The sequence below is a fragment of the Muntiacus reevesi genome, chromosome 2 (assembly GCF_963930625.1).
Source record: "Muntiacus reevesi chromosome 2, mMunRee1.1, whole genome shotgun sequence".
NCBI classification, from domain to species: Eukaryota; Metazoa; Chordata; class Mammalia; order Artiodactyla; family Cervidae; genus Muntiacus; species Muntiacus reevesi.
The window spans coordinates 145,692,573-145,710,587 of NC_089250.1; the positions used below are offsets into that span (position 1 = coordinate 145,692,573).

Here is an 18,015-nt window from a genome sequence, read left to right on the forward strand (position 1 = left end):
TCTATTTAATCCTGGGCTCCTCCTAACGCTAGGGGGAAGCGAAGAGCCTTGGAACACCCTCACAACTCTGGGAGAGGGAGGAGGGACCTATTGTCAAGTCACGCCTTCCCTACCTGTGACTGGCACAGACATTAGCCAATGGAACCGGAATAGGGCGCGCCGGCACCCCGCCCCCTGAGCGCCCCGCGGCCCCCGAGGCACCCTCTGGCCGTCTCCACCGCGGCGACGGCCTGTGCGGACAGTGCGCCTTGCGCAGGCGCGGAGCCTAGACCTCGCTGCAGCCCCCATCGCCTCCGGGAGTCGCACCCAAGGAGTTCGCCTGCTGGCGCGTCAGTGCTCTCCCCCCTTCCCGGTCCCCCCAGCACCCTACGCACCCCGATGGCGGAGTTGCGGCCTAGTGGCGCCCCCGGCCCCACCGCGCCCCCGGCCCCTGGCCCTACTGCCCCTCCGGCCTTCGCCTCGCTCTTCCCCCCAGGACTGCACGCCATCTACGGAGAGTGCCGCCGCCTGTACCCAGACCAGCCGAACCCGCTCCAGGTTACCGCTATCGTCAAGTACTGGTACGTCTTGGGCCGCGCGGAGACCGACAGGGACGGGCTGAGAAGGGTTAAAGAGCCGGGGGCGAAGTAATTTGCCAGGGAATTGGAGGGGAAAGGAGAATGGTTAAAGCACTTGGAAGAGGGCTTCCTGCTGCGAGGGAAGAAGTTAAGGCTCAAGTTAGGAATGGGGACAAAGGGGTTAACGAAGCCTGTGGGTAGCGAAAGGTTAGCAAGGGAGGGGAGGATGAAGGGTTAACTGGCATTAGAAGAATGGAGTGAATTGGGGGTGTCAGTAGAAGTTGAGGGGGCGACGGCCGGATAGAGGGAACTGTAAACGTGGTGAAAGGAGGGGGCGCCTGGAGAGGGTAATAAGTGGGCGCGGGGAAGCCGAGGGGGGGCGGCTGAAGTGAGATGGGGGAGGCGAGGCGGGGCCTGAGGAGCATCTGAGAAGGCTTTGGAGCCGCGCGGCCGGAGGAGCTCGGAGGGCACGGGACTGCACAGGGTAGGAGCGGGTGTGGGTCTGTGGGTTAGGATGTGAGCGTTGAGCTTGTGAAGGGATGAGGGGGAGTTCTCTTTTTGATACCTTCCGGATGAGCTCAGACATTCATATCAGTGCAGTGCTTTTGCGTTTGAAGTTCGATGGAGCCGCTTCTCCCCATCAACTTTCTGCTTACTCTGCACAGTTGTCTTATTCTATGCAGAGTTTCCTCTGGCTCCGCGGCTGCTTTGCTCTAGGTCACTGGCTAGAACAGGGGCAGGCTGGGTCAGGGAGATCCACGGTTTGGCTCTGGATTGAAGGAGGCTCCAGTAAACGATGAAGATCCGGAACTTGGACACGGGAGGATCCTTCAGTGAGATATTAAGAGAAACTTTGTGGTCTGGAGCGCCCAGATGTAGGCACCGGTTTCTCAGGGAAGCTGAGAGTAACCCCCAAGTAACTCTGTTAAGATCAGATCTGTGTACACATGAACTGCCCCTGGGGAAGGAATGATCTTTTCTAGTTTCCCATTCTTTTTGCAACCTGTTTCTTCCTGCCACCTCTATTATGGGGACTCTTCTTCATGGTCTTTCTGAACTAAAAGTTAACTGAGAAACCAGTTGAATCTGTACAAAACCACTTTCATGCCGGCACTGTAGTAGATGAACCCCTTCTTTAGCTCCTGAAAGACTGTTCAAGGCAGCCACTTGGGGTGTGGCCAAAGGGGAGATACCCCCGAAGGGGGAATGAGACGAGTGGATGTCTTTACTGGTTACCTTCCTTTAGGACTGAGTCTTTTCCCTCCATGGCAACCACTTACTTCTCCTGGAGATGGCAGGAGCTGGTCTGTCTAGGGCTAAGCCCAGCTCCCTTTGTCTGTGGGAGGATGTGAAGAGGCTGACAGTGTGAAGGGCCTGGGGAGCAGCCACCTGCTCCGTGGGGAGAGAGGCAGGAGCAGCCTGCCTCTATCTGGTAGCCAGGAGGAGGTGTGGTCAGCAGTACAGTTCTCTCTGGCAGGCACGGTGTTCTTTGGTTGAGAGGAGTTTTTGGAGAGGTTTTTTGAGTAAAAAGCAGCTCTTGATAACTTAATCACCCATTTTAAACTTTTTATTTATTTTCATCTACAAATTATGGCAATTTTATTTCATTTTTTATCATTCTTTTACCATTTATTTCTTTTTCTTGACTTATTACCATCTGGTATAATTCCTTTCAGTACATAAACTTTTTATTTTGTATTGGGGTATAGCCAATTAACAATGTTTGTGATAGTGTCAGATGAACAGCGAAGGGACTCAGCCTTACATACACATATAGCCATTCTCCCCCAAATTCCCCTCCCCTCCAGACTGCCATGTAACAGTGAGCAGAATTCCATGTGCTGTACAGTAGGTCTTTGTTGGTTTGTACCGCTATATTTAAATATGTTCAGTGAAGGACTCTATTGGCATACTTCGTGAGAAAAGGGGGACCTGCCTCTGCCATGCTGTTTGTTCAGAACTTGTTTGAGTATAAGGAGAAATCCTCTCTCAGACTTGGGCCACTGTTATTATGTCACCCAAGTGGACATGAAGGATAGAGTTGTAAAAAATACTGAACGCCGGCTTCCCTGGTGGTCCAGTGGTTAAGACTCTGTTCTTCTACTGCAGGGGGCATGGGTTCGATTCCTGGTTGGGGAAGTTCTACAAACCATGAGGTGTGGCAGAAGAGAAAAAGGTAGTGAACAAATGCAAAGGACTAAGACTGGTTTGGGAATCTGCTTTTTCCTCCATCTCCCTGTGAACCTTTTTTCCCATCTTGTTGCAAGTTTGTTAGCCAGGTCAGGACTTATCTTAAAAGATGGGCCAACATCTAATGATGAACAAAAATGATTGTATAGCACTTTGTGAAATTAGAAATGCTGCCTGGATGCAGAAATAAATGAGAAGGAACAGCTCAAGGATTGGTTTTTTCGAAGATTCTGAAGGGGTTGCATAATTAAGATCCAGCCTTCACATTTGGGATCCTATAAGCCCTCTTCAATTTTCATAGCAGGATGACTGACTGAGGCTGCCTCTGTCTGGCTGTGGCCCAGGGTATCTTGAGATTCTTTTTTCTTGTGACAGAAGGATGATTCTCTTGACTAGTAGTCCCTAGCCAACTGGGATATTGTGGCTGAAAGCTGAGGCTTTACTGGTCAGGGAGCTGAAGGAGAGTCAGTGCCCTGGGTCACTCTGGCAACTTCCCTGTGAAGTCAGGTGTTCAGGGACATACACTGAGGGATGATCTGGGTCCTGGGATAACATCTTTTGCTAAGTGCAAAATATGATGATTTTCCACGTACTCATCTGCTTCCTATCAGGTCTCCAAGTGAGTAGAACAGAACACCACGTACTTAGAGAAAAGGCTAATTTTGTTTGACTCTCGGTCCTTTTCTGCAGATGGAGTTTTAAGGTAAAGCCCCTCTCTTTGATGAAATGCCCTTTGGGAGACTTGGCCAGGGCTCTCGGGTGTGGTAGATGGGGAGCATGAAAGAGTGGACACAGTTTTGCCCCTTGTTGCTGGATGGACCTGGGTTGAAGGGCGGGCAGGACTGGGACCCAGCAGCAGGGAGAATAGAGCAGATATGGAGCCTGTAATCATTTCCACCTGTTCCAGGGCTCTGCAGTTATCATGAGGTTCTTGCAGGGGTAACCACCCTTTCTTCTTTTCTCCAACAGACTTTTCTAAATCCAAATGATTGTGGAATTAGTCGAATGATTTACCCACTCACTCCAGTATTTGTGCCTGGAGAACTCCATGGACAGAGGAGCCTGGTAGGCTACATTCCATGGGGTCGCATAGAGTCAGACACGACTGAGTGACTAACTTGGCAAAAGCAGAGTTAAAGAAAGCCATGGAGATTTATCCCTTTTCCTAATCCACTCCGTTGAGATTCTAAGCTATTTGTAGCGACTTTCTTGCAAGTCCTATAAATAACTTAGCATTTCCCAGCAGAGAATAAGGACTTCTGCAAAGGCAAATAATGTCCTGGCAAAAGAGGGTGAAACCAAACCTACTGGTTTTAAATAGTGTTTGCATTGTGTGGTACTGGCATGTTTGCTGGGATCACATATGTGTAACATCTTTTATTTGGTTGGTTGTATTCTTTCAGCATATAATCCCCAATGCCAAGTGTACCCCATCCTTGTCCCATGGGCAAGCAAAGTTTTTGCAGTCTGTGGAACAGTCCAATGTCCGAGGCAGCTTAAGTACAGGGTTTGGGGGCTAAATGCAGACTTCTTTGTGCTAATGGTTTCCATTTAGTCTGTCTCTCGAGTCTACCACGTTTCCCTCTCCATTCTGAAGAAAAGCAGGATTCTTTTAAAAAGATAACTAATTACTCTGCTAAAGGGACACCTTCTTGAATTAAATCCTCAGAGTGAGCTAATGACTGAATCTCTTCCTCAGCTGCCTCTCTGTTGGAATTATGAGGAAGTCTAATGTGGTCCTCAGAGGCCCTGAATCATTTAATGTTCCAGCTCTACCTTTCAGGCAGCCGTCTCCCGGGATCATCTTACAGTTGCAAGACCTCACAGGGCTCAGCCAGCTCCTGCTGCAGTTCTCTGTTCAGAGCTAAGCTAGCCTAAGTTTGGCCTTTGTCACTTGCATGATAAAAGACCAGCTTTGGTCTGGGGTGTTCAGGCTGGGGTCTGGAGGCATTGGGTCTGTTTAGAACAAACTATAATTAACATAGGGCACAATATAGTCTTTCAGGAATTAGCTGTCTAAGAAGCAGGAGTGGAGCTGAGCCTCTGCTTCCAGTAACAATGCCCATTGGGGATGCTCAGGATGGTCTTTCAACAGAGGCCCATTGATTAACTGATGCACTTCTTGCCTTGAAGCTTGGCGTGTTTACAGGCACCGTGGAAGAGAGATAATCCCTGCCAATCCCACTTGGGGTTGGTAACTTGAAACAGAAGGAAGTCAAAGAGAGCAATCTGTCTGTTTTATTTCTAAAAGAGGTTCTACCTGAGATAGGAGAAGGGAGCCTCTTGTGCTTGTAGAGCTGGACTACCTCCAGCTGTCCATCCTTTGTTCTTATCCTAGAGAGGTGTGGCCCTCCCTTTAATTCTTTTACCCCAGATTCGTCCAGGATGGGGCCTGTAGGTTTGCAAGGCAGAGCCCTTTAGCTTCACATTGTCTGCTTTCAGGTTTACACTGACATCCCTGTGTTTTGTCTTTTGCAGGTTGGGTGGCCCAGACCCCTTGGACTATGTTAGCATGTACAGGAATGTGGGGAGCCCCTCTGCTAACATCCCTGAGCACTGGCACTACATCAGCTTTGGCCTGAGCGATCTCTATGGCGACAACAGAGTCCATGAGTGAGTGTGTGCTCTTGCCTTCTATCTCCTTCTTCCTTATCCTTGAGCCTTATTTCTGAGTTTTGTTTTGCCAAAAGTTTTACTTTCATTTTAGTTTTGAAGGAGTCATTAACAAAAGAAACCACTCATTACATACATAGTTTCAACTTTTAATAGATTAACTTAATTTCAATATACAGTCATTAGAAGGAGAAGAAATAGAAACAATAGAGAGAAGTAACAGCGTGTACATCACCAAATTGAGCCGACACCTACATCCAGGCTTGAATAGTGCTGGAAAGTCCCGAATGATGGCAATCTGGAGTCTCAGTTGGGAAAGGGTACTGAGCAGTGCATCCATCCCACGGGTGAGACTTCATATTGCAGTTTTGGGGGCTCCTGCTTACAATCCCAGGCCGAAAACTGATAATCATCATCAGTTTGCGTGCAAAAAGGCAGCTCTGATTTAACTTTTACAGTGGTGTTTGTTTCACCTTGTGAGTCACAAGACCTCTTAGACCCCCGGGGGCTGCTAGGCCTTTAGGGGCTTACAAGATCCGAGACTCACTCCCTTTGTTACCTAAAGTGCCGCCTGACTGACTGCGCCTGTCACTTGGAACCTGGGCAGTGTCCAGGCAGGTCAGAAGCAGGTCAGAGGTCCGCCCTCCTGCTTCCGAAGCCTGCACAAGACTTCCTCTATTTTAATTTCCTTAGCAAGATTTTCCTGAGCAGAGAGGATCATGTCACAGTCCCTTGAATTTGGCATTTCTCACGTGGAACCATCTGGGTTTCTACCCTCTGCCTGTAGCTACTTGTGCCGAGGTGGTCCAGATCAGGACTTGAGCTCTGCTCATCTGGTGCGGGAAAGTGTTGATGATAAGAGAGAATTCCAAAAACTATTAGGTTTCTCCAAGCTTGTTGTGATGTTTGAGCTCAGAGGACAAGCAGCACAGCTGTGACCCAGAAGTTGAGTTGATTCCTCTAGGTCTACTTCCTTTTCCCCCTTTTAGATTATTATAAAAATTTTAAAAGAAGCAAAGTTGAAAGAGTTTTACAGTGAACACTCCTATACCACTACCTGGATTCTACCATTAAGATTTTATTCTACTTGCTTTATCATGAATATGTACATCTCTGTTCCTCTGTGGATCTTACCTACTTCCTTTTTACCTCCAGTTATCTGTGCTCAGATCAGTTGCAGTACATTTTTTATCCTAGTCTATCTTCCGTTTGCTGCCCTGCGACACTTCTCAATCCTACCTGCCTCCCCTACTTCCCTGTCTAATCACTGAATTTAAATACATTTTAATATTAAGTTAAACATTGTCAGCTGAAAAAAATAGCAACAAAATAATAAAACCTAGCAGTTGTTAAGCATTAATTATTAATATGAGCCAAGTACTCTTCTAATCACTTTATATGTATATGTATTAACTAATTTTCACCACAACCCTAAAATACTGGTAGGTACTAATATTTGCCCCACTTTACTGTTGAGGAAACTAAGACACAAAGAGATTCTATAATTTGCTTAAGGTCACACAGATTGGAAGTGCTGTAACCAGGATTCTAACACAGGCAGTCTGGCTCCAGAGTCCCTGCTCTTAATGCCTCTTAAACAATTGTATCATGTTCTCTAATAATTTAAAAATAATGTATAATGAAAAATTTTTTTCATCTATATTCTTTTGAGGGAAGGGTTCTTCAATTTTAATGTAGTTTTCCCTCCCCCTTATTAGCATGGTTAAGCAAGAGCTGATTTCTATTATATCTTTTCCTATTTTTGCTTTGCATATTATCTTTTTATTGCCATCTTTTTGGTATCTTGGTGGTGGCTGCTTAGTGTGTGCAAATTGAAAGAGTAGCCAGGCTCTTCCTGCCCTGCCTCAGCATAAGAGGCTGATTTGAAGAAGATGATAATATTCTTTTATTTTTTTTTTGCTTTGTTTTAGTTCTTACTGTGTTTCATATCATTGTGTCAAATGCTTTACAATCTTATCAAGTCTTTTTGTTACCTCTGTTTGGTACATGAGGAAACTGAGTCCCTGGAAGGGTTAAATGGATCGTCAGAAGTCACACATCTAGGCTATAAAAGAGCTAGGATTGCCTTGAGCTGTTCAGAGCTTGAGCTCTTAACCACTGGGCTAAACCACCTCTCTGATCACAGGTCCAACTCAACTTCCTCTTTACTCTTGTTAAGCTCGGAGGCCCAGGCTCTGTCTCCTCATTGATCACGTGTTGGGAGCAATGCCTGGGCCTGCCCTTTATAGCTTTCCAGACATATCCATTGCAGTGTCAGCAGAAGGCTTTGGGAACAGGGAATTAATCTTGCTTGAATCAAGACCCTGCATTACATTATTAATAATGGAGATAGAATAGCAAACAGATGCGGGAGTAAATGGACTGTGCCAGACTTTAATTTATATTTTTAATAAGAACCTGCAGAGGATATTTAGTGCCGCTAGCCTGTACCTTTTTGTTGACAGATTTATTCCAGTTAAAAAAATACTCTTTTCTATGTGACCTAAAGATTCTTATAGTCTACCCGCCACTGAGATATGAGTCCAAGGCCCAGTTGGCATGAAGAACATTGAGAAGGTTCTATGTTTGAAGAAAGGCAACCTCTGAATTTGAAAACCTTTTTGTTGACAGATTTATTCCAGTTAAAAAAATACTCTTTTCTAAAAAAAAAAAAACAAAAACTCTTTTCTATGTGACCTAAAGATTCTTACAGTCTACCCACCACTGAGATATGAGTCCAAGGCCCAGTTGGCATGAAGAACATTGAGAAGGTTCTATGTTTGAAGAAAGGCAACCTCTGAATTTGAAAAAGGGCCTTTCTGTGTTTAGCAGTATCCCTGTATATGTGTGTCATTTCTATGTGATAAAACACTTTGATATTCAGATGTCATTCATGACAATGGTGAGACCTCCCTTTGGACTTTTATCTCACCATTCAAGCCTAGGATTTTCTGGTATTAAAACCTGTCACTGGAAGGACATGGGAGGAACGTTCTTGGATGTTTACTGAGTTCTGGTCTGTGTTGCAGAAGTCAGAAGTACCTTTGTAATTGGTCTTGTGCTGGTGTGACTGGTCTCTTTTTGATCCTGATAAGTTTCTTGAAGAAAAGTTAGCTTTTCCAAACATTTCATGTGGCGAGCCCTCTTTAAAACTGGTTCATGAATTCTCATTTAATTTAGTGCTTGAAACTGAGGTCAGAAAGGTGAGTGTTCTCTCACCCAGCTTAAGTGCTAAGAGGTGTTGAATTGGAATTATAACAAGTGAATTTCTGGCAACAGTCTTCTTACACTGTCTTTTGACTGCTCTTTCAGTGAAAAAAAGGGCAGAAGCCTCGGTTCATTTATTCAGCATTCATCAAGTGCTGAAGTTCTGTTTTGTACTGGACACAGATGTCTTAGGGATAAGATGTCTTGAGGATAAGATAATATGCCAAGGCAAAATTCCTGTCTCCAGGAGTACATGCTATAGAGGGAGGATAAATGTAAAGATACTGAGTAAATAAATGCTGTGATCCGTGATGTGAAACATGATCTGGGAGCACAGTGGAGCAAGCGACTTGGAGTTGGGCTGCTGGATTGGAAGAAGCTCCGGGGAGGAAGTGAAGTTGGAGAGGAACCTTGTAGGAAGGGACTGGGGGAGATCTGCAGTCTGACACTCTCAGACACAAACATTCACTTTGGGAACTAAGAGGAGGTTTCAAAATCTTCTAGCCCAGTATTTCCAAAATTTTTACTGCTGCCTTCATAATTTTTGTCGCCTATAGTATATTACCTACTTTATGTTCTCTTTAAGTTAATCTCCTTTTAAAACACTGATATCTTTTTACAAGTTAAATCACCTTGGTGGTCCAGTGATTAGAACAGCAGGGGACATGGGTTCAGTCCCTGGTTGGGGAAAGTTCTCACATGCTGTGACCAAAAAAAAAAAAAAAACAAGTTAAATCATTACCATATATGGGAAACCATTATCACTTGCTGTAATTTAAAGGTACTTATTAAAGTAAACATAGTGATAACAAAGCAATGTTATTATTAACCTCTAGCTCAATTCTGGCCTGTCAGAGAAGATTCTAAGCCTGAGGTCAGCTTTCTCTGTCCAAGAGATTAGTAAGTATGAGTGAAGTATTTAAAAGACACACCAACACCAAATAGAACCTGGCCATAGGTATGATTAGAAAAGTTGAAAGACAATTGAGAAGAGAATTTTTTTTTAAAGTATGAGTCAGTATTATTTAGTCACATACAAGTGGGAAACACTGATTTAGTCCATGTCTCTTAATTGTGCAATTGAGAAAGTGCAGTAGCATACCAAAGGCCATACAGCAAGTTAATGTCTCCTGACCTGTCAGCAACAGGGTCTCCCAACATCCAAAATGTTCTGTGTAACAAGGTCCCGCTGTATAGCTCAGGGAGCTATATTCAATATCCTGTAATAAATCATAATGAAAAAGAATGTATGTGTATGACTGAATCACTTTGCTGTCCACCAGAAACTAACACAACAATATAAATCAACTATACTTCAATTTTTTTTAAAAGTGTAAAAAGTAAAAAATAAAATGTTCTATGTGTTCTCTCCTAATTGGGGAGAAAGGAATATGGACAGGGCATTGTTTGTCTTTAAGGTAATAATATAAGCAAACTTTTTTTTTCTTTTTAGTTTTGACTATATTCTAGAGTAGCGCTAAGCTCTTTGTATTATCCTTATAGTAATTATATGACATAAGGAATTCTTATCACTTCTTGCTCATAGGTACAGTAATTTACACTTAGAGAACTTATTTCACAGGTGGTAAATTAGCAGTCAGTTCTAGCAACCCCAAAGCCTGTGTCCTTAGCTATTGCCCTGTATTACTTTTCCATTTTAATCAGTCAACAGCATTTATTAAATGCCTACTGTGTACCTCTTTCCATTAAGGCCTTACTTTATCCTCATAGCTCATGGAGGACAGGAACAGGACATGAAGAAGCTCAGGAGTCCCCTGGGTTTCTTCTTGCTCCTGGCAGGCTTTCTTTGGCGAGCAGGAGGGGAGCCCCACCCTGGTAGCCCTGAGAGGGGTGAACAGCAAGCTGATTGGATGAGCCCTGGGTTGGCCAGTTCCATCCAAGTTCTTTCCCTGTTCACATTCACTAATGAAACAGGACAAGAGAGCACTTGTTTGAATTAAAAGGTTCTTAAGAGGCTATTTCTAAAGTTGGAGATATGGAACAAGTTCCACCTCGGGGCAGCCACATGGGAGATGGGCGTGTTTCTTTAGAAACCCTAAGGCCACCCCCAGCTGATTTCAGTGGCCAAGACTGTCCTGGTCACCCCACCCCCCTGCTTGAGAGGCGTGAGACAGCTGAGCTTCAGCTGCCAAATGCCTGTCGGAAGCCTGCAGCTCTGGCTCTTCTCTTTGTGGCCGGGCAGCTGCTGGCTGGAATGTGGGACTTTGCAGGGCTGTGGAAGAAGTGGCTTCAGCACCCCTCTCCGTGGGGATTTCTGGCTGACCCTGGTCCTGCCAGCAGTCCCAACAGGACCCAGGCTACAGGGCGTCTGACTGAGGCGCAGGAGGCTGGCTAGTTTCAGAGTGTTTGTGATCTCAGGCAGACTTCCCTGGTGGGATTCCACTGGGCAGGTCATCTGCTGTTCATGCCGGGCTGGTTCCAAAGCCAGTCTTTGTGTGGTGTTGGCTTGCAGGCTGGCAGCTCCAGAGGGCAGAGCCCACACCGCGACTCTACCTCCACGGTTGATCTGGGCTCTGCCCCACAGACCCTGGCTTCTTGGCAGATGTGTCATGGAGTGGAAAGGTGTTCTCTCACCCCAGGGGCCTGGAGCTGCTGCTAACTGGCTCCCCGTGGCTGCCTCTGCCGGGCTGGTGGAGAACCTTCTCTTCCCTTTGGGTTTCTCCCATCTGGGCTCTGCACCGAATGAATTATTTATTAAAACACTGGATACAGATTAACTTTTCCACTTGTTGTTTTGCGTGGCCTTGGTCCCCTGCAGTTGGGAAATGCTCATTTTCCTCTCTCAGAGCTTGGTTGGCAGGAACTTTTTAACATGCCATTTCATCCCCTGGGGTTTCCAGTGGAGATCCTGCCTGTTGCCATAACATACCTGTTCTAGGAGTGCAGGCCCTCTACTAGTTGGCCTTTGCTTTCTTCCCAGGGCTCTCCAGAGGCTGACAACTGGATTGCCTCTCTAGACATCCACAGATGGCAGTCCCTCTCCCTGTCTGGGCACAGCAGGCTGAGGAAATCCTTTGCAGGTTCACTGGAAGGCAGGCCTTGCTGACGCTTTGGTTCCTCTCTCTGTCTTTCATCTCAGAGGTGGTTAGTTTCAGTATGACCTTGTAAATTGTGATGTTCTCTGCTAAGGGCAGGGGACCTGGGCTACCTGGAGAGTGGGGTGTTCTTGGTCTTGGCCCAGGAATGGGCACAAGGGCCAGCAGTAGGAATAGAGCTCTCCCTGAGGCAGAAACCACTGCTCTGGGCTGGATTTCAGGCCCCAGATCTTGAATTTTGAAACTTTGAGAATTCGTTTTGTAATTTTCTTTTGTAACCACAGAAGACCTGAGGCATTGTTGGGTTCCTAGCAGATCTGTGTGGGTGTGTGGCTTTATCCTCTGTAAAGCATTTCATTTGTAACATGGATTCTTTCTTCCTTCATGGTGTAAGTTTCTAAATTTTCCAGTTCAAGGAATCCTTCAATAAGGGGGCTGTTGGGAAAAGATTCCTTGAGCTGGCCCAGTCAAACTGACTGAACAGTCGAGAGGCCTGATTAATCTGGGGTGACTGCCAGGCTGGTGTGGCACCAAGTTGGCCAGCATTGGGAAGTTTCTTCTTCCTGCAGGGAGAGGGGAAGAAACTCGGAAGCCCTTATGGGTTTGACATGATCAGATCTCAAAGTCCCAGCATTCTTCTCTGCTAGCATATGCTTTTCGACTCCCATCTTCCATGCCACAGTTTTTCCCAAGTATGCTGGTCCTTGCACCTGCTGTGTTCTGGGTCTGGATTTGCCAGCATCTCCCTTGCCCAGTATTCTGACTCAGAGATCCTGACTCAGGACTCTGGTCTTTGGCTCCTAAATTCATTCCTCTGTCCTGCCTCTGGGGTCTCCCAGTTAGCTACATTTCCTGTTTTCAGTAGCTCTGTTGTGCTGTCTGGTCCTAAGATGTGTGTGGAGAGGTCTTGTCCTCAATGACCTGTGCCCCCGGAAGTGGGCTCCGCACCCCTGCACATCTCTTTGCAGCTTGCTGACCTGCCTGCTGAGCTCCCCACAGAGCACCAGCACCAGCATACTCCCAGTGGCAGAGCTCCACTGAGTGCCAACAATGGCAGAATGGACTTCCCCCAGGTGGCTCAAGTGGTAAAGAATCCACCTGCCAATGTAGGAGATGTGGGTTCCATTCCTGGGTCGGGAAGATCCCCTGGAGAAGGAAATGGCAACCCACTCCAATATTCTTGCCTGGGAAATCCCATGGACAGAGGAGCCTGGTGGGCTACAGTCCATGGGGTCACAAAAGAGTTGGACACAACTGAGCGACTAAACAACAAGAACAACAGGCAGAACTCTGGAGAAGGTGATGTGTTTGGGTCATGGTGGTGATCAATGAGAAGTCATACTTAGCTCCTGTCCTTGAAACACCCAATGTATATACTTGGTAAGAGTTGCAGAGTCCCTGGGAAAGAGGCAACTGTGAGAATTAGGGCTAGGAGGAGCTTTTGGCTTTGCCTGACTCTGAGGCTTTGCGGCTGTCTCCCCTCATCCTGTAGCCTTCAGTGCTTCGAGAATCTTAAACCATGTAATGATAATTGTAGCTCCTACTGTGTGCAAGGCACTCTTCTAAGTGTTTTATATAAACTCATTGAATCCTCACAATGGCTCTGTGCGCTAGGTATTATTAAGCTTATTTTACAAGGAAACTGAAGCACAGAGATGTTAAAGAACTTATCCACCCAGCAAGGGAATGCTGGAGCATTCAACCCAGGCAGTTTGGCTTCAGTAGTCCTCACCCTTTCCTTCCTCCACCTGTACAGGGAGTGTGGTGGGAGGTCCCCCCTCAGACCACTGTTACTATCATGCATCTCAGTTCAAAGGTATCTTGGATTAATGGAGTGTGACTAGGCAAGCAGGAAGTGCTTTGCAGGGGAAGTGTTGACCTGGGTATTGAAGCAACTTTGTAACAAAAGAGTCCTGCCAGGGAATGGCAAGGGGGTAGGTGACAGGATCCTGTGTCAAACTTAAGACTAGGCTTCTGCAGCCTTACTGTGACCATTTTTAGTAGGTTTCCAGCAAAGTTTGGGACTCTTAACACAAAGTTGATGCTTCTGACTTGGATGTCAGGTTCACGTGGTCATGCTTCCTTGGGACTCTTAACACAAAGTTGATGCTTCTGACTTGGATGTCAGGTTCACGTGGTCACGCTTCCTATGTGGTCAGGGATGTGCCTAGCATTCCAGTAGCCCAGAGGATATCTTGCATAGAATGTGTGGACTATCTGATCATTCTTTCTGGGGAGCGGGTATAGAAATGAGGAACACTTCAAAATCAGGACTCATACCTTGTAGCTGAGGTGTCTGTAGTGTCAACATGGGAAGGATTTTTGGTCTGAAATGAAGTTGTCTTATCACTCTGCAGAGGATATATTTTTCCTCTGTCATTATATTCAATGCAAACTGTCATATCATTTTTTAAAACATCTTAATCCTTGTAATGTTTAGTTTTAATTAATAGGCTTTATATTTTAAAGCAGTTTTAGGTTTGAAGAAAATAGAACAGTCTAAAGAGTTTTCATATACCCCTTCTTGCCTCTGCATATAATTTTCCTGTTACTAAATTGCTTTTGTTAGTGTGGCATATTTGTTACAATGGATGATCCAGTATGGATACATTATTACTAGCTAATGCCCTCTAGTTTCCATTAGGGTTCATTCGTTTTGTTATATAGCTCTGTGTGCTTTGACAAATATGTATCCTGTATCCACCCTTAGAGTATCTTACACAGAATAATTTCACTGCCCCCAAATGCCCTGTGCTTTGCCTTTCTATCCCTTCTTCCCTCCTCCCAGACCCCTGACAACCAGTGATTGTTTTCCTCTTTAGTTTTACCTTTTCTGAAAAAGCAAGAGAGTTCCAGAAAAACATCTATTTCTGCTTTATTGACTATGCCAAAGCCTTTGTGTGGATCACAATAAACTGTGGAAAATTCTGAAAGAAATGGGAATACCAGACCACCTGATCTGCCTCTTGAGAAATCTGTATGCAGGTCCGGAAGCAACAGTTAGAACTGGACATGGAACAACAGACTGGTTCCAAATAGGAAAAGGAGTACGTCAAGGCTGTATATTGTCACCCTGCTTATTTAACTTATATGCAGAGTACATCATGAGAAACGCTGGGCTGGAAGAAGCCCAAGCTGGAATCAAGATTGCCAGGAGAAATATCAATAACCTCAGATACGCAGATGACACCACCCTTATGGAAGAAAGTAAAGAAGAACGAAAGAGCCTCTTAATGAAAGTGAAAGAGGAGAGTGAAAAAGTTGGCTTAAAGCTCAACATTCAGAAAACTAAGATCATAGCATCTGGTCCTATCAGTTCATGGCAAATAGATGGGGGGAAAGAGTGGCTGACTTTATTTTGGGGGGCTCCAAAATCACTGCAGAAGGTGATTACAGCCATGAAATTAAAAGATGCTTACTCCTTGGAAGGAAAGTTATGACCAACCTAGACAGCATATTAAAAAGCAGAGACATTACTTTGCCAACAAAGGTCCATCTAGTCAAGGCTATGGTTTTTCCAGTAGTCATGTATGGTGTGGGAGTTGGACTATAAAGAAAGCTGAGCGCAGAAGAATTGATGCTTTTGAACTGTGGTGTTGGAGAAGTCTCTTGAGAGTCCCTTGGACTGTGAGGAGATCCAACCAGTCCATCCTAAAGAAGACCAGTCCTGGGTGTTCATTTGGAAGGACTGATGCTGAAGCTGAAACTCCAATACTTTGGCCACCTGATGCAAAGGGCTGACTCACTTGTAAAGTCCCTGATGCTGGGAAAGATTGAGGGCGGGAGGAGAAGGGAACGACAGAGGATGAGATGGTTGGATGGCATCACTGACTCAATGGACATGAGTTTGTGTAAACTCCAGAATTTGGTGATGGACAGGGAGGCCTGGTGTGCTGCAGTTCATGGGGTCGCAAAGAGTCGGACACGACTGAGTGACTGAACTGAACTGAACTGAAATGTCATGTAGTTGGATTCATACAGCATATAGCCTTTTCAGATTGACTTCTTTCACTAAGCAGTATGCATTTAAGGGTCCTTCATGTCTTTTTGTGGTTTGATAGCTTATTTCTTTTTATCGCTGAACAATATTCCATTGTATGCATATACCGTAGTTTATCCACTCACTTATTGAAGGACATCTTAATTGCTTCCAATTTTTGGCAATTTTGAATAAAACTGCCGTAAACATTCATATGTGAATTTTCTGTGCACATAAGTTTTCAACTCATTTGGGTAAAATTGCTGGATCACATGGTAAGACTATGTTTAGTTTTACAAGGAACTACCAAGCTGTCTTCCAAAGTGGCTGTACCATTTTGCATTCCTGTCAGCAATGAATAAGAATTTTTCTTATTCTGTGTCCTCTCCAGCATTTGGTGTTGTCAGTTTTTGGGATCTTAGCCATTCTAACAGGGATGGTAGTGGTATCTCTTTGTTAGTTTGTAATTCCCCAATGACACATGATGTTGAGCATCTTTTTATATGCTTATCTGCCACCTGTATCTCTCTCTATGTATGTGTTAGTCACTAAGTTGTGCCTGACTCTTTGCAATCCCATGGACTGTAGCCTACCAGGCTCCTCTGTCCATGGAATTCTCCAGGAAAGAATGCTGAGCGGGTAGCCATTCCCTTCTCCAGGGGATCTTCCCCACCCAGGGATCAAACCTGGGTCTCCTGCATTTCAGGCAGATTCTTTACCGTCTGAGCCACCAGGAAAGCCTGTATCTCTTCTCTGGTCATATATATTTGGTTTTGTTCTTCACCTTCTCTCCTTCCCCATTTTACCCCTGACCACAAACCCCTTTTTCTCACATCATGGGTGCAGACAGTGCTTTCTGGCATATTTTCCTTTTGGTCACTTCTCAAGCCATTAAGTGACTTAATTCCCTTGAATAGGGGCTGGCTCCACATCTGAGGGCTTCCCAGGTGTGCTAATGAGTGGTAAAGAACCCGCCTGCCAATACAGGAATCACAGGAGACGGGGGTTTGATCCCTGGGTCAGGAAGATCCCCTGGAGGAGGGTGTGGCAACCCCCTCCAATATCCTTGCCTGGAGAATCCCATAGACAGAGGAGCCTGGTGGGCTACAGTCCATAGGGTTGCAAAGAGTTGGACATGACTGAGCAACTGGACACATCACACACCACATCTGACTTCTCCGTCTCTCTGGTTTTTAACTGGGGCTGGCCCATGTGTTCTGTACCCTCTTTTCCCTAGTGACACCTTCTTTTCCCTGGTGTCTTTTTACAAGTCTGTAGCTGGTATTGGGTAGGCTGATAGCCTGCAACTTCAGTCCCAAGGTTCAAGATTGATTTGCCCTCCAGTACAGATACTACAAAGACTGGAGTACAGACTTGTCCACAGCAGACCCTGGCAAACTTAATCTCACCTTAGATGAGAAATGAGTATACCAGGTTCCTTGAGGCCCCAGCCAGACCTCAAACTCTCTGTCTTAGTTGAACCAGCATCAAGAAGACTCTTTTAAAGTCCGAAACTTTCCTGTTCCAGTCATTATTGTTGTCACTTTTTAGTTACAAATTCACTTTTTTTTTTTTTTCAATTGAACCATTTTACCAAAAAATGTTGGAATTAGAGAAGGAAGAAGAGAAACCGTTCATTATCCTATCACTTTTTGTTTGTGATCTTATGTCTGTCTTCATTATGACTTCTGTAAATAGTTTATTGTGAATGATGCTGTGCCCAGATAATGCAAGGATTCTGTCTTGTGTGAGTCTCTCAGTTTGAGGTTAACATCTTCCAAGGCTTCCCTAGTACCTGGCTTATGCTGTTTTCTAAATTCAACTGGGCCACGGCTGCTTAAATTTCCAGTTTCTAAAAACAGCACTTTTGCCTGGGATGATGGCTCCTACCCATTGTCGGGTTGCATTAACTCCATCCATTAATTTTGCTGCTTGACTTCTCACAGAAGTGAAGAGTAGAGCTGAGGTATGTGTGTATCAACTGTGCTGGTGACCTTTTTAATGCAAATCACCCTGCAAGGTGGTGGTAGTCTTGAGAGTGTGTGTTGTTCTTTTTGTTGTGCGCCCCTTAGGAAGTTGATCAGCAATTAGATTCTGTGATCATTGTCACGTGGAAATTAGCACCACGAGCCTCCTTGTCTCTCCCTTACTTGGGTGTGTGGATACAGAAGACTGAGACTGACCTTACAGAGTACCCTAGGGCATCAGTAGCCAAGATACTGATGACAAATTCTCAGAGATAGGTAAGATCCTTTTCAGGTAATTACCTGAAATAAATGGGCTACCATTTAGGACTTTTGAGGCTTTCTGCCATACATAGGAATCAAATCCATAACATGATAATACTCTTGTGTTGCAGCAAGATCTGATCAATGGATCTAGGAGAAAGGATGTTCTGTTGTCCTTTCCTGGC

General features: G+C 45.2%; 1 protein-coding gene across 3 annotated transcripts in view; it reads left to right on the top strand.

The window, feature by feature from the left end:
• Positions 1–225: 225 nt before the first annotated feature.
• The window catches only part of SUFU (SUFU negative regulator of hedgehog signaling), a 106,744-nt gene continuing 88,954 nt past the window's right edge, over positions 226–18,015 (top strand). For all 3 annotated transcript variants that reach the window (XM_065923225.1, XM_065923227.1, XM_065923226.1), the window contains exons 1-2: positions 226–560; positions 5,226–5,360. In XM_065923225.1, coding sequence (XP_065779297.1) covers positions 379–560; positions 5,226–5,360 — 317 coding nt within the window. In that variant the 5' untranslated portion in view covers positions 226–378. The remainder of the gene's footprint in view (positions 561–5,225; positions 5,361–18,015) is intronic.